The 25,167-nt window shown below is 38.7% G+C and overlaps 1 protein-coding gene across 5 annotated transcripts in view; it reads left to right on the top strand.

Moving 5' to 3' along the window:
- IKZF2 (IKAROS family zinc finger 2) overlaps window positions 1-25,167 on the top strand; it is a 134,465-nt gene that overhangs the window by 18,074 nt on the left and 91,224 nt on the right. For 4 of the 5 annotated variants that reach the window (XM_089672298.1, XM_089672303.1, XM_089672272.1 and 1 more), the window contains exon 3: window positions 7,444-7,548. In XM_089672298.1, the coding sequence (XP_089528424.1) occupies window positions 7,444-7,548 (105 nt within the window). Of the gene's footprint in view, window positions 1-5,523; window positions 5,632-7,443; window positions 7,549-25,167 lie in introns of those variants that run through there. The other variant, XM_089672281.1, reaches the window with a different exon arrangement.

Below are 25,167 nucleotides of genomic sequence, written 5' to 3'. Positions count from 1 at the left end.
CTTTGTGTTCATGCAGACTGTTGTGCCAAATGGCATTGGCCCTAGAACTATTCAGGCACCATGAAACGGGAGGGAAATCAGCCACAGCTCAAGGAACCCCTAGCAACCTATGAAGGAACCCTAAGGTTCTAAGGAACCCTGGTTGTGACTGTCTGCTCTAGAGTGTGTTGTTTAAAGTATTCACAGTATTTCACCCTACTTTGCCCTGAACATAGTGTTTTTGCCAGTTGGTTAATGGCTATTCTACAGTGGGCATAACATATATATATATATATATATATATATATATATATATATATAATTTTTTTTTTTTTTTTGTGTGTGTTCTTTGATATGGGGACACATTGGGGTTTATTTACTAAAGCTGGAGAGTCCAAAATCAGACTCCCTTCTGCATAGAAACCAATCAGCTTCTAACCTCAGCTTGTTCAATGAAGCTTTGGCAATGAAACCTGGAAGCTGATTGGTTTCTATGCAGAAGGGAGTCTGATTTTGGACTCTCCAGCTTTAGTAAATAAACCCCAATGCGTCTTGGTTTTGGTGATTGGGCCTACATTAGACCTTTTTAGGCCAAGCTACGGTTGCTCAGTTGTTCAGCGACAGTGGGATCAAGATGCTTATATGTATTTTTTGAGTATGAATGTTTTTTTAGGTACAGAAGCCAGGTGTAAATTTTTTTTAGTCACTGGGAAAAACCATCCTGTTTGTGTTCTTCCCCCAAGATCAGCTAGAACCAGACGTACACTGTATTCAGAGGGCACAAAGTCCCCATAGATCTGCATCTTTCCTGACTGTAATCAATTAACTGGTGGTAACCATGTTAGTCAAGTCTATCTAATGCTGCTAATGTATCTATTGCTACTGTATCCCTAGAATGACAATGCTGCTATCCAAAGGTGTCTCCGTTTTTCCTTCCCTAGAAAATACCCTAAAGCAGGCTATAAACTGTTAGGAATTTGGCTGGTTCAACAGGAATCATCCTAATCAGAGAGATCATAGAAGTTGGGTGTGTTTGTTTTTTTAATAATGTAAAAGGAAGATTAGGAAATATTAGAAGCCCTGTCAGGTTTTACTGCTATCCAGGGCTCTGTTAGGGAGGTGGTCCCTCACTTTCTGGTGTGATCACAACTTTTTGCCAGCCATAAAGCAATGGAAAATCTTCAACAGGGGAATGCAATAAAAAAAAGCTCAGAGGTCCTAGGATTCCTCTACTTGAGCATTTTTACTTCCCATATATGTGATATTTCCACTTGTTTCCTGTTCAGGGGGCAAACGTTTACCAGACAGGAATTGAAGAAATCTCTTCTATGGCAGGAACGCCTGATATTTAATCCTTCACCACCCTATCTAAAACTAAAAAAAAATAGTTTTGGCTGTAAATACACAAACCTTGCTGTGACCTGTGAGCAGGAAGCTGTCAAAACTGTCGATTATCATCCTTATTCCTGGTCAGTGCATCAGATAATATTGACGCCAACACAGAATCCAAAATAATTTTAATTGTTGGTAAATATGTTTTATATACAAACAGCCACGGCATTAGTCAAATCCTTCATCAGGGCTACAAGAAAAAAACATCATCCTACTGATGAGAAATTATGTGTAGACTTAATGTAGATGTGTGGTTTTTAGACATCATTTTTCATCAATCTGACTTTCTATGTTCTTGTAGCCCTGATGAAGGGGGAATGATGTTGACTCCTTTAAACATGTTGGCTGTTGACTTATTTACCAAAAATTTAAAATTATGTTGGACACTTTCATCCGGTTTTGGCCTGGCTCTATTTTTCTGTATTTTTATGGCATCAGCCACTATCAGATGCCCATTGAGGGAAGCCTTGATTTGTGGAGGCCACCTCAACAGAGCTATTGATCTTGCCAGAATTTTTCCTACTTCTGACTGCACTTACAAGTTTGGAAGTTCCCAATGCCTCTTTAAATATGTTATTTGGATCCACATGACAGCCAGGCAGCTAGCCTTTTCTTCATATGTATTCTGTACAGTTGACCTTGAACATTTTATTTATTCTCCTGTCCAGCAAGGTTTTCATTGGAAAAACTTACTGCACTATTTTCTTTAGAGGAGATGTTACGTAGAAGTTATAATTTTTTTGATGTTTTAATTACTGATGAATCACCACAAGAATGTATAGAGCATAGTTGTGGTGTTTTCTCTCATTTTTAGGCTGGTTGCTTTAAACGTTCTTACGGATAATAATTCTTAGCTGAGAGAAGTCATAAAAATCCCTAAGCGATGGAATGCCCTTCTAGCTGGGAATTGCATCCACAGGAAAGAACATGTTAAGACTCTGGGAGAAAACATTCTGTGAGGAGGAGAGGGATCCTGTTGCAGATATGATATTCCTCAGGAGTTTGTTGTTGGAAGGCATCATGGAGATTTATCTCTGTGTAAAGATTGCTGAGGTCCTCTTCTCATAGTTTATTCATATGTCATAGAACATAGTATTAAGTAAACCCTGTTGGCTACTACACAACTCCTTAAAGACCCCCAAAAAAGCAAAATATCTACATGGAAACCAAGATATTGAACTTGACAATGTTGACTATTGTCGTACATTGAAAACTATTGCTCCCCACTGTGCCACATCACTGGAAGTTAATTGAGTGTTATAATAAAGAAATTAGTGATACAAGAATTTTACGTAAAACAAATTCTAATAGAACAGGTATGGGCAACCTTGTTGGACTCTTACTTCAAAGATGCTACAGGTTCCAGCATGTTTAAACTTAAAATTTTTTAGTGGATGGCTTTATGTTGCCCAATTTTTTTCCCTTATAGTTGTGAAACAAGTGTGGAGGGTAGAGGTGGTAGCCATAAATAAATGATTTCACACATTTTTACAAGCATTAAATCTGGGACCTAATGTAGTACCTGGTTGCTTCCATACTTCTTGCTGGTAACCAAGGCCATGCAGCAAAGAATAGCTTAGGTTTGACAGTACTTATTTGGCATCTCCAAGCAGCATCATGCTTGGGCCTCATATGGCTTTACAACCTGACTTCTTTTCAGTGCTCATATATAGATGATGCATAGTTTTCAGGACAGTAGAGGTTGGTGCTTATCTAAAAATGGATGTGCAAAAGTTACTTTAAAGTGTATCTGAAGCCAAAACCTTCAGTTTTTTTAGATGGAGCAAGTGTGGGTTAAAACCCTTGTAAGGTTTTTATGTTCCCTTTCAGGAAGATTTTCCTTCACTTTCTGTCTTAAGGCACACCTGGGAGGGAAAGGAAATCTCACCAAAGTAAGGGAAATCCTCACCGAAACAAGTGTCTTCACAAAAGCATAGAGCACGACCTGATAGGTGTTCTGACCCTTCCCTAATTTATCAAAAACTAAAGTAATGACTTGGATGCACTTTAAATCCATTTCAATCACTAGCAAATAAGCACAGTCGTACTTTTTATATCTGTGTTTACCTAACGTAGTCTTTCCAGTAAGATGAAAAATTGCTTAAAATTGTATTTTAATTTTTTTTTCTTTTTACCTATGCAAATAAATCATTTTTTTTGTTATAAGGTTCTATCTAGAAGTGGTTGTCAACTTACAAAGTAAAGCGGGGGCCTCAACTGCAACCCCTGATCACCAAGAACCATGCATAACGCTGATTTACTAAAGGAGCAGAGCATGTTCACTTTAAAAATTATTTTATCCTCGTAAGGCTCCATGCACACTGGGCGATTTAATAACGCTGCGTAAAGTTGCGTTAAAACATGAGTTTTTTTTGTGTTTTTCTATTAGTGTTTAGCGGCGTTTTTTCCACGTTTTTTTTTTTTTTTGCTTTAAAAAAGTCCAAGAACGCCAGTTTGCCGTGAGTTACCGCGTTTTACTGCGTTTTTCAGCATTAGAGCATTTTTACAGTTAAATAACTCTAGAAATCCACTAGTCCTGGGGTTTTTTTTTCCAGCCAAAAAACGCCACTGCGAAAAAACATTGATTACTGTCTGTGTGCATGGACACCTAGTATAACATGCTGGGGAGTTTACTGGATGTAGATAAACGTCAAAAGCCAAAAACAGCAGCTGTAAAAACATCCAGTGTGCATGAGGACCAAAGATTACCCAATCATCTGTAAGAAAAGGTAAAAAACAAGGTTTTTGATCTAGCCTGATTGGATAATTTAAGTTCACGATTCACTAGACTAAATGAAAATTTACTTTGAAAAGCGAAAATTCACTTGACTTAGTGAATGAGCTGAAATTGTGCTGACTTCTATTCCAGTCGTGTACAGATAAATACTTTTTGTTTTCTTATGGTTTTTTTTTTTGCTTTGGATATTGGTTACAAAGTGAGTTTTTGGTTCGTTTCATCTCATTTACTAAGATAAGTGAAAATTCACTTTAGAAGCGAACATACACTTCTCCTTTATTAAATCAACTCCAACATGCAGTATCTACATTTTAGATTGTAAATGGCCGTGAGCATGGCCCTCCTTGTCTTGAATTATTTTGTAACTATATGGTCTCACTGTATTTGTAAAGCACTATGCAATCTGTTGGCACTGTATAAATCCTGTATGATAATAATAGGGATGACTGTCAGACTGCAGACATACTGGGAAAATGATGGACTGCATGGGTGTGATTGGAAATTGAAGATGTGATGCAGAATATAGCAAAAGACTGTGGACATTATGTGAGCTTAATAGAGTACACTGCTTGTCAAACTGATATTCCAGCTACATGCTGCTGAGCCACACACCTAGTATCAATGGGAAAAATTTTAATTTTTTCTCTGCTTTAAGGCTACAATGATGAAAAACCTTCTTAGACTGCTGGACACTCAAATATCCCCCTGGATGTTAGGGGGATATTTGAGTGATATCCCCCTAACATCCACTGATAATTGGATGCATGACATAGGGGATAGGGATTTACACCTGTTTGATGCACCTTTTTTTTTTTTTGCACTTAAAACGGTATTAAACCCAAATTAAAAAGTTAATGTTACAGATTGCCAGTCATTAGATATGGTGGCTTCATCAGTTTTGTTTTGGTTTTTTTAGCCTTTTTTTTCCCCCTCTGTTCTCACCTGATAATTTGGCCAGTAAGGCTGGCCATACACTATACAATTTTTGCTTTAGATTTACCAAAAACCATATAATATGAGGTCAAACCCAAACACTTTCAGTTGTGTCCAATTAAGCAAGCCCTTGCGCTACACAGTTGAAGGTAAATCTAAAGGAAATTGGACAGAAAATTGTATAGTGTATGGCCAGACTAACACCTCTGTATTCAAGTGCCTCCACTCTGGACAAAGGGCACCTTTTGGACAGCTGCATTGTCAGTCTAGGGGGAGTGGAGTGTTAGATATACTAGCAGATTTAGATGCACTAACAAATTTGAAGCCAAGCTCCATCTATACTTTATAAGCAGTTACAGCTAACAGTTTTTTTTTTTCTTTTTGAGATAACGTTTTTATTTTAATAAATAAAGCTGATCATTGTAAGCACTTCTGTCAGTTGTAAATGGTTTGTCTCAACTCTGTAACTGATACAGTTGGAAGAGAGCTTGTTCTATTGAAGAACATGTACTGGCTGGATCACCAGATGAAAATAGAAGAAAGAAAGCCTAAAAAAAGATGCCTAATGCAGTCATCACATCTAGGAATTGGTAAGCTGCAATATAATAAATGTTTGCTTTTGAGTTTTTAATACTGCTTTAAGTATCAGAGGGCTGCAGGTTGGCCAACAGGGGTCTAGAAAGACCAAATAACAAATCTTCGTTAATTTTTTGCATTCAATACATTAAACTTTTTATTTCAGCTTGAAGTCCTCATATTGTGTATATAAAATAAACCTTGAACCTAAAGCCATGTGTAAACCTGTTTAGATGCATCAAGTGCTTGGGTGTTAATTAATTTTATTGGCTGAGATAATAATTTATTCTGGCCATTGAAATTTATTCACACCCAATCACTAAATGTATCTATTGTTAACGCGCGTTTAGATGTGTTTACTTTAGGCTTTTCAGGCTTTTTTTTTTTTTACCAAAGCATTGCTGTTCCTGGATGCGCTGGCATTTTTTTTTTTTTTTTTTTTCTTTCCCTGCCTTTAAACACCCATGTGTGCATATTCGCACAAGCTAACATTGAGGAGCATTTAGAAGGGCAGAAAATACAAAAAAAAAACCTTCAAACGCTTCAAAAAGTGGCATTTTTTTTTTAACTCCCAGTTTGCATGAAGCCAAATAGAGACTTTATGGTATTGTGGATCAAAACTGAAAAGCAGAACTAGTACCGCCATTTGTGCTTTAATACAGTGATTCATTTGGGGTTAATCAGAAAAGGTAAGATCTTTTGGATCATCCCATTGATTTTACTTACAGCGGTATTAAACCAAAAGGCAAACATTTATCATATTGCAGCTTACCCAGTTTTAGATGTTATAAAGCATTAGTTTTCTTTTTTTTTTTTTTTAGGCTTTCTGTCCTTTATTATCACCTGGTGATCTGGCCAGTAAGCCTGTTTTTGACCAGAAGCTGTCCTACAGATGTAGAGGGTAGAGACAAACCATTTAACATTGACAGGGGCGCCTACAATGAGCAGCTTTTATTAGTTTATGTAAAACCTTTATCCAAAATTAACAAAATTGTTGCTGTAACTTCTGACAAAGTTTTAGCTAGAATTTATCTTCAATTTGTTAGTGTATCTAAATCTGCTAATACATCTAACACTCCAATGCCTGCCCCCTACCTACACCAAAAGACTGACATTGCAGCTGTCCGAGGATGGTGTCTCTGTTGCTCCTTCATCCAGAATGTAGGCACCTTAATACTTTCTACTGGCCATAATACCAGGTGAAAATAAAGGTGGGGGATGAAGCTAAAAAAACCTTTTGTAGGAAAGAACCCCCTCCTTCCCCCAATACTTACCTGAGCCCCCTCTGAATCCAGCGATGTGCACAAGAGCAGCGGCTCTCTTGGGACTCTCTCTCCTCATTGGCTGAGACAGCAGAGGGATCCATTTACTCCCGCTACTGTCAATTACAGCCAGTGAGCCAATGAAGATAGAGTGGGGGCAGGGCTGAGCCATGCTTTGAATGGGAATGGTCATGCAGAGCAGCTGGTCGAGAGTAAGCCTGCTTGGCTGCCCCCATAGCAAGCTTCTTACTCTGGGGGCATTTGAAAGGAGGGAGGGGCCAGGAGGGCCTGCAAGGGACCCGAGACGAGGAGGATCGGGTCTGCTTTGTGCAAAACTATTGTACAGAGCAGGTAAGTATGACATGTTTGTTATTTAAAAGAAATCCATTTAATATCGCTTTAATGATAAGATGCAATATATTACACTTGGTTGTGGATTTAATACCGCTTTTAAAACTGCATGAAGCTCTGTTCTGCTTTGTTCATTTTTGCATTCCTTGTGTCCGATAGCCTCTTTCCCTAAAGGCAGATACATTCTGACAGGTTTGTTTTTTCTTTTTCCAGGTGATAATGAGCTTGTGCCCGAGAGGGATCACTCCAACATGGCCATAGACCTGACCTCCTGCACACCTAATGGACAGCATTCCTCCCCGAATCACATGGCAAGCAGTAAGTCATGTCGGCTTTTCTTTGCAACAACTGTGTATATATAAAAGTATAACGTGTGTGGCATTTCCATTACCATTTGTTATGTTTCATCTTTAACCAGCCGTGTACTTTCTTTCCACTTAGTTGGTTTTATTCTTTGTTACTAAATGTTTTATTGCACAGATCTACTGTCTTGATACTATGTAGGTGTTCTATTACTATTTTTGACATGATCAGTGAGTTTTTATAAGGTGTCTGTTGTTTAGTGTCTATTGCATAAATCAATTGCAGGTGGAGCTAAAATCATCATTGTTAAAGTGTATGTTTAACTGTGTAGTTGTTGTTTTTGTTTTTTGTTTTTTTTATTTCGAATAGAACGGGAAAGGATTAGGACCCCTTTTTGGTTTTTACTGCATCCGGGTTTCTGTTACAGGGATTCCCTTTTATTTACTGCCTTGGTGACAATGGATATACATGACCGGACGTGAGTGAAAAATGGGGATACAGATGGCAATTAATTGAAATGAAAGGGATTCTAGCCTTCCCCTATTCTTCTAAAAAAAAGCTATTTATTTTTCTATGTTGTTGTCAGCTGCTGTTAACAGGACAGAAAGGGGCATATTTATAAAGAAGTGAATCTGACATTCACCGCAGGTGAATCTTCCTAGTGCATGTGGTTTAAATGACAGCTGCTGATTCACCATCAGTAAATGCTGAAAGCTTTACAAATATGCTTCCAGATGAAGGGAACTAGTCGTAAAACCCAACAGGTTCCATCCTTTCCCTATTCTGTCCAAAGCAAAAAAAAAAAATAGCTGGACAAACATTTTGAATGTTTCTTAAAACTTTGTTCATTTGTTGTGTGATGTTATTTTTAGTGGAATGAATATTTCAAGCCTCGGTTCACACTGGATCCAACTTTGAAGTTGGATGGCAGTGCGACTTGATAGACGTCTGTGTGACTTCATGCACAGATGTCTATGCAAGTTGCACCCCAAATAGGCAAAAGTAGTGCAGGAGATACTTTTCTTACTTCATTGAAGTCGCACTGATTAGAACAGTTCCATTACCGATCATTGGATGCAATTTGCTGATCATATCGCATGGCAATTCGCATCAGTGTGAACCAGGGCTAAAAGGAAAAATTAGCTTTAGGTAAAACAATAAATACACGTAAGCTATTCTCCAAAACTAATTGAGGAGCGCCATATAGGCCAATCGGACTCTGTGCTACACTAATTGGTTGGTTTCTCATCAGATGTTAAGGGTTTCAGTAAACACAACTTGAAGTCAATAAACCCTTTTGTGACCATAAGTCTGAATGTAAGGCAGGCCATACATAATGCAATTTTCTTTCCTTAAGCCACGAGTTAAAGAAAAGAAAATTGGTAGATTCTCCCTTCAACGCAGTCAACTGGACCACTATTGTGTTCTGCTGGTGGGGAGCGCAGGGAGTCTTTCCCACCAGCAGGATATATTGATCTCTGCTGGCAGCTATTTGCATGGAAAAAACCCAACAGGCTGGTTGTACTGAATTCTTTTAATGGATTGACTTTAGTACAACCAGCCTCCCCAAAGATGGATCAGCCAAATTTTGATCTGTCTAGGACTGGCTTTAAATGCTCCTTGCAGTGAAAATGTTAATTACCGTAACCTTACAGCCAGGGCTGTGGAGTCGGTAGATAAATGTTCCGACTCTGACTCCGACTCCTCAGTTTTGTGTACCTCCGACTCCGACTCCCCGACTCAGACTCCTCTGTATTAATATGCGAATGTATTTTATACATTCCTTGAAGGAAAGAAAGGCAACATACATGTCATTACCACAGAACTACTGGCTGGGAAGCCAACAGTCTACTGTATTGAACAGTTTAAGCAAAAGACAAACACAATGAAAACAAAGTTTTATTTTTTTTTTATTACCCATGGGCGCTGCGTTCCCTGTAACAGCAGAACACAACGCTATGGAAAGTATAAGTATTGCCGCTCCTAATTGTGCGTTGCGTGCCATATAGTGAAGCACATGAAAAGCATGCTTCTTCACGGTCACTTAACGTGTTCGTTTTGCGGTTACGTGAGGCACTGCATGCATTGGTCTTTATTCTTACAGTAGAGAAGTCAGTAATTATAACTTTTTGTGAATTGGGACATTTAAACTTGCTTTTTTTTTAATTCCACTCTAAATTTAATCAGAGTCGGAGTCGGAGCATTGTTTGCCGACTCCGACTCCAGGTACCCAAAATTTCCTCCGACTCCGACTCCACGACTTCGACTCCGACTCCACAGCCCTGCTTACAGCAGAGCACTAGGAATGTGCCAATATGTGTGTTCCTAGTTCTTGGACCCGCTAACAATCAGAAAAATCAGTCATAGAGATTGTCACGTTAACTGATGCATACTAATGCTGGTAGACTTTTTTTTTATTTAAATATTTATTTATTTTCCATATAAAATACATATTTCATCATTGTTCTCATACAAAAACCATTAACCAAAACCATTAATTACATTTCTTCCTATCTTTTATTCCCATTTCCTCCCCCACCCCTATCTAATACTCCCCCTCCCTCCTCAAGAATACCCACCCTCCCCCCTAATAAACACCCCCCTCTGCATTATTCTATTGCCTCTTTTCCTAGATAGTATATACAAATACTTCCTCCTTTCTCATTACTACTTCGTATATCTCACCACAAATTCTTCCCATTTTCTCCTTCTTATACAATAGCCCCATCTTGTCTTCCTGCGTATAATACAATTTCTCCATCCTACATATCTGATTCGTTCTCTCTACCCAATCCTCCTCCCTCGGCGCCTCTGGTATTCAGGTAGTGCCATACACCCGAGTCCTTATATTTATTTACTGATAAATCTGTACTATGTAGTAGACACACCTCTGGGTCCAATCCTATCTTTATCCCATTTTCTCCCAGAAACCTTGGATCATTGGGCACTCCCACCATATATGATATAACGTACCTATCTTTCCACATCCCCTCCAACACTCTGGTGTATTTTCCCCACTCATCCTATGCTCCACCTTCGGTGCAATGTGCCATCTTGTTAAACACTTATAATTTACCTCCACCTCTCTCATACTTATATTCTCGTGTGTTAGTCTATATATTTTCCTTTGTTTATCTTCATCTATCTCTATTTCCAAGTCTCTTTCCCATTTTACTATATACATTGACTTTGTGTGTGTGTCTAACTTAGTGAGAATCTTATAAACTTTTGCCGTGCTCCGTTTCCCTTCTCCTCGTGCTTCCAACAACTTCTCAAACAAATTCCAATCCTTTCTCAGTCTCAAAGGTTCGGAAGGTTTCTAACAAAGTGTTTTAATTGGTGATATCTCCACTCATCTATTTTAATAAAAAGTTCCCTTTTATCTTTTTCCAAGTCCTTAAGTGTTCTTGGTTCCTGTCCATCCATAATATCTCTCAATTGAATATCCTCTTTTTTTAACCATTTTCCTACCTGGAGGGAAATAGTCCGTGTTCCTAAGTGATATTAGTTGTGAATTAAAATCCCATTTCATAAATTTATGCAATTTATCCCAAACCTTTAAAACATTCAATGTAAAAACACTTGTGGTATCTTTTAAACCTCTATATTGTGCTGGTACCCATATAGTTTTACTCAAGGTAGTTCCACTTAATTCATTCTCAATCTTAACCCACCTTTTCCCCTCTGAGTTATGTGTCCAGTCATACATTCTCGCTAGAACTATTGCTCTATAGTACCTCTTGATATCTGGCATTCCCAATCCTCCCTTCTCCTTATTTCTACTCAACAAGTCATATGATATTCTAGATTTTTTATTTTTCCATATGTATCTTGTTAACATCTTTTTCATTACTTTAAAAAATACCTCCGGGATTTTGACTGGAATCATCTGAAATTTATACAGGATTTTTGGTACAATTACCATTTTTATCACGTTTATACGCCCTATCCAAGATGGATTGCCTCTTCCCAATTTCCTTAATTCCTCCTTGATCTCATTTAAGAGTGGGATATAATTTAATTTCTACAAATTCATATATGAAGCAGAGAGTTTAACCCCTAAATACTTTATCTCTCTCTTTTTCCATATAAAAGGGAATTCTTTTTGTAATTTTTCTTTTTTGCTATTTGGAAGATTTACGTTTAAAATCTCAGTTTTTGTTGGGTTGATTTTTAGATTTGATAACTCTCGTAATCCTTTAAGCTCTTCATTAAATTTAAGGTATTGGGGGAAAATAAATAGGTATTGGGGGGAAAAGAGGAATGGCAGACAGTTGGCAGGGGGGAGGTAGGGAGGAGATAGATGGGACAACGTGTTTTTTTTTTTTTTCTTTGCGTATTCCTCTCTTTCTCTCTCAAACGCACCGTTAAAGTCAAAAGAAATAAATAGAACGAGGGTAATCGGGGATGGTTGGAGGGAGGGAAGGCCGTGCATGGGAGGAGTTCAACCCCAAGGTTTAAAAAAAATCAAAGGTGGACTTATCTCCCAAACACTGGTAAACTTAATCTGGGCATCTGTTTTAAAATATTTTGGTTATGAAAGGGTTAATACAGTCTTTAACAGCCAACAGTGCCTTGCAAGCGCTGGCAATGAAGAGGAAGTTGGATTTTCACACTTGAACCTGTTGTACAATTTGTAAGAGGTTTGTGCTTGGATGGGGAAAAGCTTTCCTAACAAACAAGCTCACCCTTGGTGCATTTACTGATCTATACCGTGATTATCTACAGCTTCTGTCATGATTCTGCTTGCAGTTATTGATCGTTATTGAATTGTGATTGCCTCCAAAATAGCAAGGTGAGACTAACAATTACATATTTGTATTCAGCTTTTTAAAATCTGGTCTTTCAGCCAGCACATGTCATATCTTGTCCACTTTTTCTGCTGTGCCATAGCTGTGTCGTTGGAGGATCGTTTTGTGGTTTGTTTGGCTGTCCGTTGCAGGCACCATAGACACCAAGCTACAAAATCAGAAATTGTGCCGTGTTTTATATATTTTTTTTTTTTTTGTCAGCCTACTCAACAGCTCAGAAACTTTTGTTGGCAATTTTAAATACCCACAAAGCATAGATTAGATAAAAACTCCCAGTAGTCACAGAATTGATAATTCTCATGGGCTGGATCACCCACAGGATGCCTACAGCTCTTGGGAGCTTCAGTGTCAAGATTGTCCCACCAGATTTTCAGCTGGCCAGCTCTGCTTTTGGCCACAGCTATTGTATAATCAAATGGATGAGTCCACCGCTGCGTTCACTGTAAGGTAAAACTGATGGAACATCCAACAGGAGAGGTGAGGCTCCACAGTAACAAAAAACAGAACAAAACAAAAAACTATATATAACCGTGGTATATGACCCTGAGAGATGTTAGAAGTTAGTGGGTGATTGTAGGTGGCATTTATCCACCCAAAACTGATATATCATTTGTAGACAGACTGACCTTTACATTTTTTGTAATGTGTGCATTGAACAGCTTAAGGCTCCATGCACACTGGGCGTATTAATAACACTGGTAACTTTAGGTGTGTAAAGTCGCGTTAAAAACGTGAGGTTTTTTTAGCTTTTTTTTTTTTTTTTTTGCATCAGCGTTTAGCGGTATTTTGCCACCTTTTTCCACGTTTACTTTTTTTAGTGGGTTTTTTTGGTAAAAAAGATCCCAAAATGCCAGTTTGCGACATTTTGCCGCGTTTTTCAGTGTTAATTGTTTTTACAGCTAAAAAACTCCTCTAGAAACACACTAGTCCTGGGTTTTTTTTTTTTTTTTCTTCAGCCAAAAAACGTCCCTGCCAAAAACGGTGATTACAGTCTGTGTGCGCATGGACACATAGGATAACATGCTGGGGAGTTTACTGGCTGTAGAAAAAACGTCAAAAGCCAAAAACAGCCGCTGTAAAAACGTCCAGTGTGCATGAGGACTTATTCCAAAGTCAGAATGAGACACTTTCTAAATGTCTCTCTAAAGCCAGGAACCCTCCTAAAAGTTCTAAAGTTTCATTTTGGTAAATGGATATATTGAGATGTTTTTCACAGCTATTCTTTAACCCTAGACAGAGCCACTCTCTGCTTCAAACTGTAATCTCTCTACTAAGTGAGTTGTGCCTTTATGCACAGGGTTTTCTTATAGTGAAGGGAGCCAAGAAGCAAGGGCCTGCTTGACTGCATACAAATTGAAAGTGTTTAGGTTTGACCTCATATTTTATGGTTTTGGTAGATCTAAAGGAAAATTTGTACAATGTTTGGGCAGCTCTGGGCTAGGTCCACACAGGTGGCAAAGGGGCGGTAAATCAAGCCGTTGATTCAGAGATCAGGATAGTTACTGTCCAGCAGTATACCTGTGTGAGCAATCAAGAGTTTGATTTTGTTTTTAGTTGATTCAAGGTTCCCATTTTAAAGAGGTTGTAAACCTCAGACATAAAATATTACCAAAGCGTATCCCTCTATAGAGTGCACTTGTCCCTACTGAGAGCACTAAGTGTCATTTCTGTTTGCTGCTTTGTTCCTCTGATATCTGCATGAATCCGTTCTGACAAGTTTTCCTGCCAGCAAGAGAAAAATGGTGACAGGGAGGGACTTCCAGCAGATTGACTGCCTCAGCTCTGTTCCTGTCAGCTGTGTGAAGGGGGGGGGGTCGCATCTTTCCAATCAACTGTCAGAGCTCTCCTCACTGGGCTCTGCAGAGTGTAATTCAGCTCTCCACCCCCTGTTTATGAACACTTAGACAAGCTTTATAAATTCAGCACTTTGAATGGCTGTAGAGAATTGAAGACTGCTGATAAACCTATGTAGGAGGGTTTGTTTAATCTCTGTGTATCAACTGAGGCAGCCAGTCACTTCACTGGGTATATGCAAGGGCTTACAACCACTTTAACTGAGGCCCTAAAGAAGGGGGAGTCTTATCCGACCTCAGATGTGTTAGCTGTATTTTAGTATAAACCAATAAATTAATTTGGACTCTCTTATCCTTTTTTTGGTCTGGCCCTTCTTCCATTTGTTCATGTGTTTTTGTGTTTTTTTTTTTTTTTTTCTACCTACTGGGGTACCCACTGGAAGGTAGCCTTGTCTAGTGCGATTAGCCTAACCTGAGCCAGTAAACTCTCCAAAGGTCTTTATCCTCTTACTACTTTGTATGATGTCTCAGTGCCTCTTGGATGCTTTTTTTTCTTCAATTAAATAATTGGTCTCCCTTTAACATGGCTCACTGTAATGTGTTAACTGCACGCCAACACATTGCCCCAGTCTAAATGGGCACGTATTGGACTATATACAGCACAAGTCCATGCTGCAATGACTCCTATTCTACAAATTAAATCCAAGGGGGCTCGGCTTACAGTGGTACAGTGCAAAGCCAAGAAAAAATAACAGCCAGAACTAAAAAACAATGAAGAAAATGTCATTTACTGCCTTGCCATAGAAATCAAGTTTTTGGAGAAAAAAATAGGATCCCTTTCTCAAAGTTGTTCTGTTTTTACTACCTTGACTAAGGGGTCTTTCTTGTCCACCAAACATTGATGTATTTGGTAAGACCGTAAATTCAATGTTGCTCATTTCTGGATTGCTGGCGATTTTATCTTTTCTAGGAAGTGAGGAAAGTCTGCATCAGAGACCGCAGTAAAAAGTTGACTGGGACACTCATCTTCCCCTTAGACAGAAATGGAAATGCTTTTCATGAACCGTATATGTTGCTTTTGGGAGACCTTCCCTCATTCCTGTTGGGTAATATTGTTGCTTGGGCAGTAGGGGAGGGGAAATCTCTTTTAATGGAGCCTGAATTGCAGTGAGAACATGACACCGGTTCTAACCTTTTCTAACTCGATCTAGAATTAAACATTCTTTTTGGAAATTACTTTGCCAAACTTCCTTTATTTCTTCCATTTTAATGGAAAACTTTCTTTTCTACAGTTTTTAGAAATGAGATTGAATGACCTGTGGTTGGGTGGTAGGGGTTCCTCCACTGTTCATAATGAGAATTTTTGAATAAGCCAGCAAGCGTATTTGCATATGGAGGACAGATTTTATTGTATTATGTCTGTGCCAAATGCATCTGGTGCTTTCTATATCATAGAGCAGCCTTTCTCAACCGGGGTTCCATGGAATTCTAGGGTGCCTCCAGAGGCTGCTTGGGGTTCCTTCAACAAGCAGCATCAATTCCTGTTGTGACTATGGGGCAGGAAGTGAAGGGAAAACTCCCCAATGGCACACAGATGACAAAAAAAACAGGGATTGTATCCCTTCCTTATTCTATCCAAAGTAGGGTGGTGGGTGGAGGGGGGAGTTTTACCTTCAGTTCTACTTTAGTGTAGTAGAGACAGCATTTTGAGGTGAAATAATATTCATGTGTGATGTGTTTGTAGTCTGCTGAATTGTCCTCAAGGAAAATATTCCTGCCTAACTCTATTCAAGCTGAATGGGGGGTGCGCCAATACTTTTTGAAGGTCTTGTACAGTTAGATACTTTATGTAGGCATAATGAACACTTGATTAAACAATTATTTTTTTTTCTGTGTTAGTTTTTCTTTTGATTACAGTTTGTAAGAGACTTTAAAAATAAAAAATAATACAGTGATGACATGTTGGATGATGGAGTGATCATTGTTAGTGCAGTCTTCTACTACATGATGGAATAGGAGCCCTATCTTCATGATATTAGAAAATAGATTGTCCCATGCAAGGCAAATTACAGCCTTTATAGGGGGACAACACAAACCTACCTTTTTTTTTTTTTTTTTTTTTAAATTTTGTTAATTGAAAATTCAGTCTTGAGATTTCCAGTAGCTCAATCATATAGCTAAAATTGCTAGCAATTAACTACTAAAGGCTCATGCAAACTACAGTGCTTGTGGAAGATGAACTATAATGTATTTTATATCATCATTTATTCTTCATTTCCCTCTAATACACGTATACAGAGTGCTGTAGTGCACCTGAGTTGCAATGAAAGGGAGCAGCTGCTAGTTTTTGTACATTGATGGGTGATTATATTCTATTGAAGATTAACTGGTGGCCTAACGTTCCTTTTTTCAATGAACAAAAGTGTGTGTGTGTGTGTGTGTGTGTGTGTGTGTGTGTGTACAAGCTATAAAGGTAGCAACTAATAGTAACTGATCATACATGATAAAATATTGATCCAAACGTGATCCAAAGTGGAGTTCCACCCTTTTTTTTTTCATGATTCTGTTTCAGAGTTTTTTTTTTTTTATTTATTGATTTCTAAATACCTTTTTTTGCGGTCAGTATCCTGCATTTCCGGTCTGACCGCCTAGGTGATTTCATCATTAGGCGATTCCCTAGGTCTCTTGGGAAATCGCCATTTGGCTTTCCCAGGTGTCTTTGGGAAGCCTATTGGTGAAATCTTGCGGTGTTTCTTGACCGCAAGTGACGTTATCGGGAGGAATGATTGACAGGTTGCCATAACAACGGGGCAGTATCTTCCGTAGCCGCCTCCATTGTTATGGCAACCTATAAACAACACAGTGTGCCATCCTGTGCCCTTACAGTTCAAGTGCGAGATCAGAAGGTGCATACTAGGTAGCCAGCTGCACCGAATCCAGAAGAAAGTAGGAGCTGGCTTCAGATGCCCACATTAGTAATGGCCACTGCTTGCCTGCCGGGATCCTGCTGAGGAATGTCACATTTACAAGTAAGCAAATGACATACACTTTGAACACTGTCCTAATTATATACTGCAATTGAAGAGAATCACGGAGGTACTTTTTGTAGAAAAGTGCCGAGGAGACTGGCACTTCGCTTTAATTGCTACTCCATGCTACTTGTGTAGCTCACACCATCGGAAGCCATTTGTTTTTATCTGTGCAGTGATTTTTTTTTTTTTTTTACCTTTTTTTTCCCTATACCTTAATAGTGTGATTGATCGAATTAACATCTCCCATGTACTCCTGAGAAACCCACCTGTCTATTTTCCTACTGCCTTTTGAAGCAGTCAACATGGGTGATCTACTACTACACATAGACAAATATTGATGGCTGCTCAAATTCTGCCAGATCTTGCCCCATTCTTTTCATGTCTGTGGAGATCTTCTATCTAAAAGTAAAATACTACTTTATTCAAACAAATAAAAATTTAGACGACAGAAGGTGGAAATGCTGCACAGTGGAACCCAGCCACTATATAGAGAGGTAAAGATATAGCTTCAGCTTGAACTCCTCCTGGCTATGGTCCTATGATATGTTTCCCCCAACTATGGGGCTTAAGCCTAGTATACACAGTGAGAAAATTGGATTAAAAAAATACCACTATCAAAGCGGTTGTTCAGTATTCTGATCATTTGGTACACAGCTTTCGAGAGCAAATCACAACAGTTCATGTGAAATTATCCAAAGGGACAGGCACGAATGCGTTTCCCGTAAGATAATGGAGCAAACTATTTTCATTTTAATCAGTACAGTATTCATCCATAAATTGTATTTAGTCTTATTTTTGTAACTCTTATAACCTTTTCATTTTCGAAATGAGAGTATCATGCAAAAGAAAAAAATGGACGATCATCCGTCTGATATTCTCATTGCGTGTATGAGGCTTTAATCCTAGAGATTTATATTCTCTCATTAACCACTTCCACGGCCCATGTACATAAACAGCTGGACGGGAACAGTGCCGAATCGGGTCGCCGTTTATAAACGTCCTCCCGCATTCCCTGCCTGTGCACTCTCCCCGGGAGCGTGCGGCACTGCGATCCGGTGCCCACTGTGTCCTTCTCTGTGTGAGATCCCGATCATGTGATCACTGATTGGTGGCCAATCAATGATCACATGAATAGTAGTAAGCAAGATGTCACTTCTGACATCATTGCTTACTACAAGTGAAATCTGTGAGTGATCACAGAGGTCAGCTTTGTACCTTGTGACAAGCTGTGACCAGTCACAGCTTTCACAGTATTTCTCGAAGATTTAGTTTTTTTTTTCTTGCAGCCTTTATCACCCCCCACAGTGACACTGTACTGCTAGGGTGGCAGTATGTTTAAATCAACAAAAAATAATGATAAAAAAAACTGTTTTGGTTATAAACTAATTTTGGGATATATATATATATATATATATATATATATATATATATATATATATATATATATATATATATATATATAAATAAATAAATTCCTTTTTTTTTTTTTTTTTTTTTTTTTTTTTTAAAAATGTTTTGACTTTTTAATTTTTATATAGCAAGAAAATAAAAATCCCAGTGGTGAATAAATACCACCAAAATAAACTTTTATCTGTCACAAAAAAATGCTAAAAAATTCATATAGGTACAGTGTTGTTTGACTGCGCAATTGTCATTCAAAGTGTGATAGCTCTGAAAGCTGTCTTTGACAAGAAGGGGGTGAAAGTGTCCAGACTTAAAGTGGTTGAACAAAGCATATGACTCTCTAGTGTGTACTTGTCTCAATTAAGACTAAGTGCAATTTCTGTCAGCTGCTTCATTCCTCTACTATCAGCATGAATCACTTTTGACAAGTTTTCCTGACACTAAGCGAAAAATGGTGACGGGAGGGAGCTCCAGCAGATTGACAGCCTCAGCTCTGTTCCTGAATGTTGTGCGGAGAAGGAGTCTCTTCCCTACAATCAACTCTTGGAGCTCTCCTCACTGAGCTCTGCGTGTAACTTCAGCTTCCTGCCCCCTTTTCTCTGAACTTTCAGAAAACCTTTATAAATTCAGCACTTCGAATGGATGTAGAGAAGAGAAGACTGCAGATAAACAGGAACAACTTGTGTAGGAGGATTTGTTTTAATCTCTGTGCATATCCTGAGGCAGTTTACTGGGTATATATAAGGGTTTACAGTCACTTTAAGCCCCGTAGGCAGGATGAAACATGTCAGAGGAGCATAGACAGCACAGCAGGAGATCAGGCTGAAGCCGTGTCTTTACGTCTCTATACAGAGGCTGGGTTTCAGTATGCAACTTTTCCACCTTCTGTTTTTTCCGATCTGTTTCAGCTAGCCTGACCATGTTTGAACGTTGGCACCCGATCTGTGCTTTGGACTACAGGGGGAGGTTTTGCAGTGCTTTGAGCGGTGCTCAAAGGTTTTGTATATGGCCAACAAAGTATAACAGAAAAAGTTTATGGTGTGCCTTTAAATCTGCATCTCTATACAGCTACTGTATAATTAAATTTTTGATACAATAGTCATCTTTTTCAAATATTCTTTATCTCCCTTTCTGTATTTTTATTTTACATTCTTTGTAGTGATTGGAGCATATGTGCTGGCTTTACATGAAATAATCATGAATTCAGATTTAGTGTTAAATGTAATTTAAATATTCATCGCTCGATTAGGTTTTGGTCAAGTAATTATTTCCATGTGCCTTAAATACTTAAATTGAAAGTGTGCTGGATAATTATTTTTACTGCGGCAAAACCATTCTATTGATGGCTCCACTTTGCTGAAAGCATTAAGTTTTACAGTTTTACACTGTTTCAATTTCTGAAATTCTAATGAGGCCTCCAGAGCTTCTGCATCAAGACAAATGTTCCAGGGCCGTCCGATAAAATGCACCACAGTCTCAAGTAACGGTCTAGCTGTGGTCAGCACCACTTTAATCTAATTCACAGAAGATGGGGAAGGCTGCAGTAATGTTCGCTGACTAAAACCAGTACATTGTTGGTTCCATGCCAGTGGCAAGGAAGTCACATACGGCTCTGAGCTATGTTTGATGTGGCTCTTTGCAGCTCAGTACCTGTCTGACACCTTGGACAAAGCTGCTAGGTGGAAGTTAATAATTTTAGTGTTTTTTTCTCTATTAAAGTGGACTCTATCTAAATGTAAAAGTGTGTGTGTGTATATATATATATATATATATATATATATATATATATATATATATATATATATATATATATATATATATATATATATATATATATAGCTAAAACTTTTTAATTTTATCATATGATTACATAAAATGGCCTAGATGGAATCGGTGAAATGTAAAATCAGATAGAACTTTAGGGATCATATACACTACAGCTGATAAACTCACGTTTAGGAGCTGTTCAGCGTTTTTTTTTTTTTTTTCAGCAGCCCCTGAACTCACCCTAATGTTTTCCTATGTGTCCATGTACACATCTTTGTTTACAGGCGTTTGAGTTTACAGTCGTTTTTTTGAATGCAGAAAACTTGCATTCAGCAGTCGATTTTATCAGTTTCAAATGCTAAACGTGGCAAATTGCGTTTATAGGAGTTTGCATCTGAAATTTATTTTAACTCTTCCAGTTCCCGATGCTGTCCAGAGCCTTTTTTCATCATGAAAGATGCATGCAAAGCGTTTTCAAGGTACTAGGATGGACAAAACACTGAACACAGGATGTTCCTACCAAGCTTGTCACACATTGTAATGACCAATTCACATGGCAGACCTCTCCCACCTTTGGAAAAAAAAGATATGTTAATGACCATTTACACCTCAAATTTCTCATGAAGACCTCCTGCCAGGTGACCTTAATGACTCACTCCACCAGACACCTTTCCTACCCTTGGAAACCAAAGAAATGTTAATGAGCAACTCACACCTAATCTCAACACATACTGCTGTCTCTGCTTCTACTCTGTGTATTTCTCTGAAACAGTCTGAAATTAATAATTTACCACTTTTCAGTGCATTCTGGGCATTTGGGAGGTTCTCCTGTGCTTTATATTTAAAAACCGCTTCTAAACGCAAACGCACATAAACATACATAAATGCGTTATGCATAGGCAGCTAAACAGACGCTTTTTTTAACCTACGTTTTCCAGCAGTCCGTTTTGCATAGTTCAGAAGTGTCCCGTGTACATGGGGCCTTAGTTTGATGGTAAATCACAAAAACTATTGAGATTTCTGCCTAAGCTGACATATGCTACACAAAAACAGTAGTGTCATTGGAACACGTGTCCCTGTAAAAAACACGTGTCCCTGTTCCTTTACCTCCTGTTCTGGTGACAACTTCACTTTCTGTCCTGGTGATAATGGTTACCAGGTCAAAGAGGGTGAATTTCATCAGGATAGACACAAAGAGCAATACAGACCCAACAGAGACTTTAAGCCTTTATAAGGCTAAGATCACGGTATTGCGGTTTCCCTGCAGTTGTGTTTAGGCAGGAACAGCAGATTATTCATTGGAATGGCCTTTGTACCTATGGAAAATACAGAGTAAAGATCCCTGCTCTATTTCCAAAATTGCATCTGCAGGGAAACCGCATAGTGATATTGCCGTTCCCAGCACAGGAAAACGTGCTGCGGTTTCCAGTGTGGGGGTGTCATTAAGTTTTTTTTGTTTTTTTTTTGTCAACCCTTTGTGTCTACCAACATCAGCATATTTGTGATGCGGGTGTGGGAAAGCCTGTGATTAATTGCAGCCCCCCACCCGAATATAGCATGAACCTAGTCTTACCCAGTACAAAAGTAAAAACAAATGCTTTGTGTATGCCTAAGCGATGTCTATGCAGGACAATAAACCTCTATAGCAGCAGGTATACAGAGTACAGTCAGAATCCAAAATGAAAGTGTACAATCCAAATACACATGTTCCTGTGTTAAAAATGGCTGTGTGTATAAGTGGGTGCTGCAGCGACCGTCGGCTGGAACCGAACAGAATCCGCAAGGAAGAATGACGCCAGCACGCCGAGAATCACCAATATGGGTTCAAAAGTTATAATGAACGATCACATAGTTACAGCAAGGCAACGTTTCGGAGTCTCGCAGGACCCCTTCATTGGGCATATGGCATCCAAAATGAGTCACACAGTGCTATTTGTCCCAGGTAAAACCATATAGTTTGTGTAAAGTACACTTTAATTGAAGAAATCCTGTAAGGAAGTTCAAAGTAGAACTATGCCCTTCAATTAAAAAATATGCACTTGGTACCCCTGTTAAGTCTGCCAGTGAGTCCACCTAATTAAGCTTCCTGTGATGGTGTGGCAACAGCACGGCTCTGCTTCTGAATTCAGAGCAGAGTTGTCATTCATGTCAATACCCGGCCACACACTGACCACTGTGAGCTGCAGTGCCTGGAAAGGGGTTTGTGTGAGACACAATTTGAAGGAGGATTTGGCTCCATCAAGCCATCAAAAGAAGTTTTCTTTTTTTTCTTTTTTTTTTTTTTTTTTTTTTTCTTCTTTTTATTAATTTATAAGGCTTGTGGTCACTTGGTAACTGGATTTGCTATTTGTTAATGCTGTCATACTGGTGCCTTTAGTACCCATACCTCCACTGTGAACCATATACCCTCTGGGTGAAGAATATTTTTTTCCCATAGCAGCCAGTGAGATTCCAGCTCTGGCATTTTTTGCGAAAAATATCAAATAGAGCCTTCAAATTCATTACCATAAAGAGCATAAATATCATTAGTTTTTAGAACTTAGTAATGTTAATAATGTAAAGCGGATTTTCAGGCTGTATGCCAGAAGAAAAAAAAGTCAGCAGCAACAAATACTGTAGCTGCTGACTTTTAAAAAGGACACTTACCTGTCGAAGGATCCAGTGCTGTCCTCAACCGGGCCAGTTCGTCGCCAGTCTCCAGTTCCCTGGGGCTGGCATGTTTACTAAGGCAAGCCGGCTGTGACTCCTTGCAGCTTCACAGCCGTCTTCCCACTGCATATGCATGAGCTGCTCTGCACTTTTGTGAATGGTCTTACAACCTTCTGGGACCTGTGATGTTTCAAAAAAAGGAGGGACTTGTACACATTGGTGATCTGAGTAGACGTGAGAGTGGATTCCTGTCAGAATGGAGTACTTGCTCCCCCCAAAAAAATTGTATCAAAAATCTATACAGGAGAGGGAAGGAGGTGGAAATGTGGAACTTCTTCCCCTTTTTGGTGAAGTTCCACTTTAAGTTAGAGCGATGGAAAAGGAGGATGTGCAAGGTGCAGTGTTCCATAGTGACCAAGCGTTTCGGCTTACCGTAAAAAGATCAAAAGAGGTGACTTGTGATTAGTTGCTGTGAGTTGTGTGCATTTACAATATTTGTGCTTTGTACTCTATTGAAGAAACAGTATTTTTCAAAAATAACCTAATCCTAAAGCTATGGTGTGTAGTAATCCATGAAATCCAACCTGAAATCCTTGTTTAGGATTTTTGTGGACCAATCTGGTCCCTATTAATCTGTATATTAGGTGTTGTACATTGTATTCACGCTGCATGTTTTAGTTAGTTGTTTATGCCTTCGCATTGAATGTGCCTTACTGGAAACTGTATCAAAATGCAGCAAGCAGGACTTTTGTCTAATGCACTGAAAATTTGCAGATGTGAACATGAGGCCTAAAAACCCCCCCGCGATTATTTGCTCTTTGCTTCATCTTACTGCAAAAGACCATGCAGATTGTGAACGGCTGTGTGCAACTTAGAGCTATAATCTCAGTAGAGCTGGCCTTACCTGCATTTCAACAAAAACGTACAATTATACGACTGCCTCCAGAGAACTGAACACCTCATCTTCTGAAACGGTGGCGTGAGTATCTCCTGGGAGCCAAGCATTAGATAACAGAGCCAGGTGATTCCTGCCGCTCAGCTTCCCCGGCATGCTGGTAGCTTTCCACATTTGTCAGATGAATACTTTATCCTTCAACAGACAGTTTTATTGAGGGATTTGTAATTTACAAGTGTAAACTTCTGCTTGTTAGAAAGGAATGTTGGTATAGATCACTGTATGCTAATGAATGTACATAAAATGGAAGCAAAGGATTTGAGAAGGGTCTGGTATTTCACTTCCAACAATTTATTAATGATTAAAGAACTCCACCGAGCACGGTTTGTATCAAACTGGCCATATGACATGATTCCAACACAGGTTTAGAAAAAGGATAACCCTTTCTGTAGGAAAAATAAAACTCATTTGGGCTTATTAGTATTTATTATTATTATTATTATTATTATTCGTATTAATATTTATTTTATTTTTTTTTTTTTTGTGGGGGACTTTCACATAAGGACGTAAAAAATGACTTATCAGTTAGTGTTTTATTTTTAATGAAAAAGAAAAACCCAAGTCTGAGATCCTTCTTATGGACTGTATTTTTACGCTGCATATAGCATACACTGCAAATGTAACCTATGAGAGTACTTGAGCAACTTTCATCCTAGCAATGGAGGACACTAGTGGCAAAAGCCGCTTGCGTCCTAGCAATCGATAAGCTTCATTTATGCTGTATGCATCACATTACTCAAATGTAACGTGTACAGAACACTTTTTTTTTTTTTTTTCCCCTCCAGGATCTTGCTGCCAGCAAGATCTTGTGTGCTAATTGCTTAATTGTATGGCTACATTCATGTAAATTATGTGTAGGTACAAAAACTATAATGTACACATTCTGTAGATTTTGTGGTTTTGACATCTGGATTTATTTTGTATTATTCTGCTTATTTTTATAAATATAAGGCATGCCTGGCATGCTTGAAATTAAGGTGGTATAGTGGCAAGCAATATTTTCTAATGCACAGTTGATTTTGGTGTTCAATAATCCTTTTAGGTGTAAAACTGGCATGTGTTACTTTTAAAGGCTAAATAAACTTTTTCAGAAAAAAATAAATGCACACATTTTGGCATTCTATTTTCCTGCAGGAGCCTGGAAAGCATTGCACCCGTGATCGGGGGTGCACATGATCGGGGGTGCAATGTCCAGCTTCTGCAGATAAGCTCTGCAGCTTTCA

This window comes from Staurois parvus, unplaced genomic scaffold, assembly GCF_062004578.1.
Source record: "Staurois parvus isolate SC_StPar_1 unplaced genomic scaffold, SC_StPar_1.0 ptg000011l, whole genome shotgun sequence".
NCBI lineage: Eukaryota > Metazoa > Chordata > Amphibia > Anura > Ranidae > Staurois > Staurois parvus.
The sequence above is the reverse complement of the archived record's forward strand: the minus strand, read 5'-3'. Positions and strand labels throughout refer to the sequence as shown.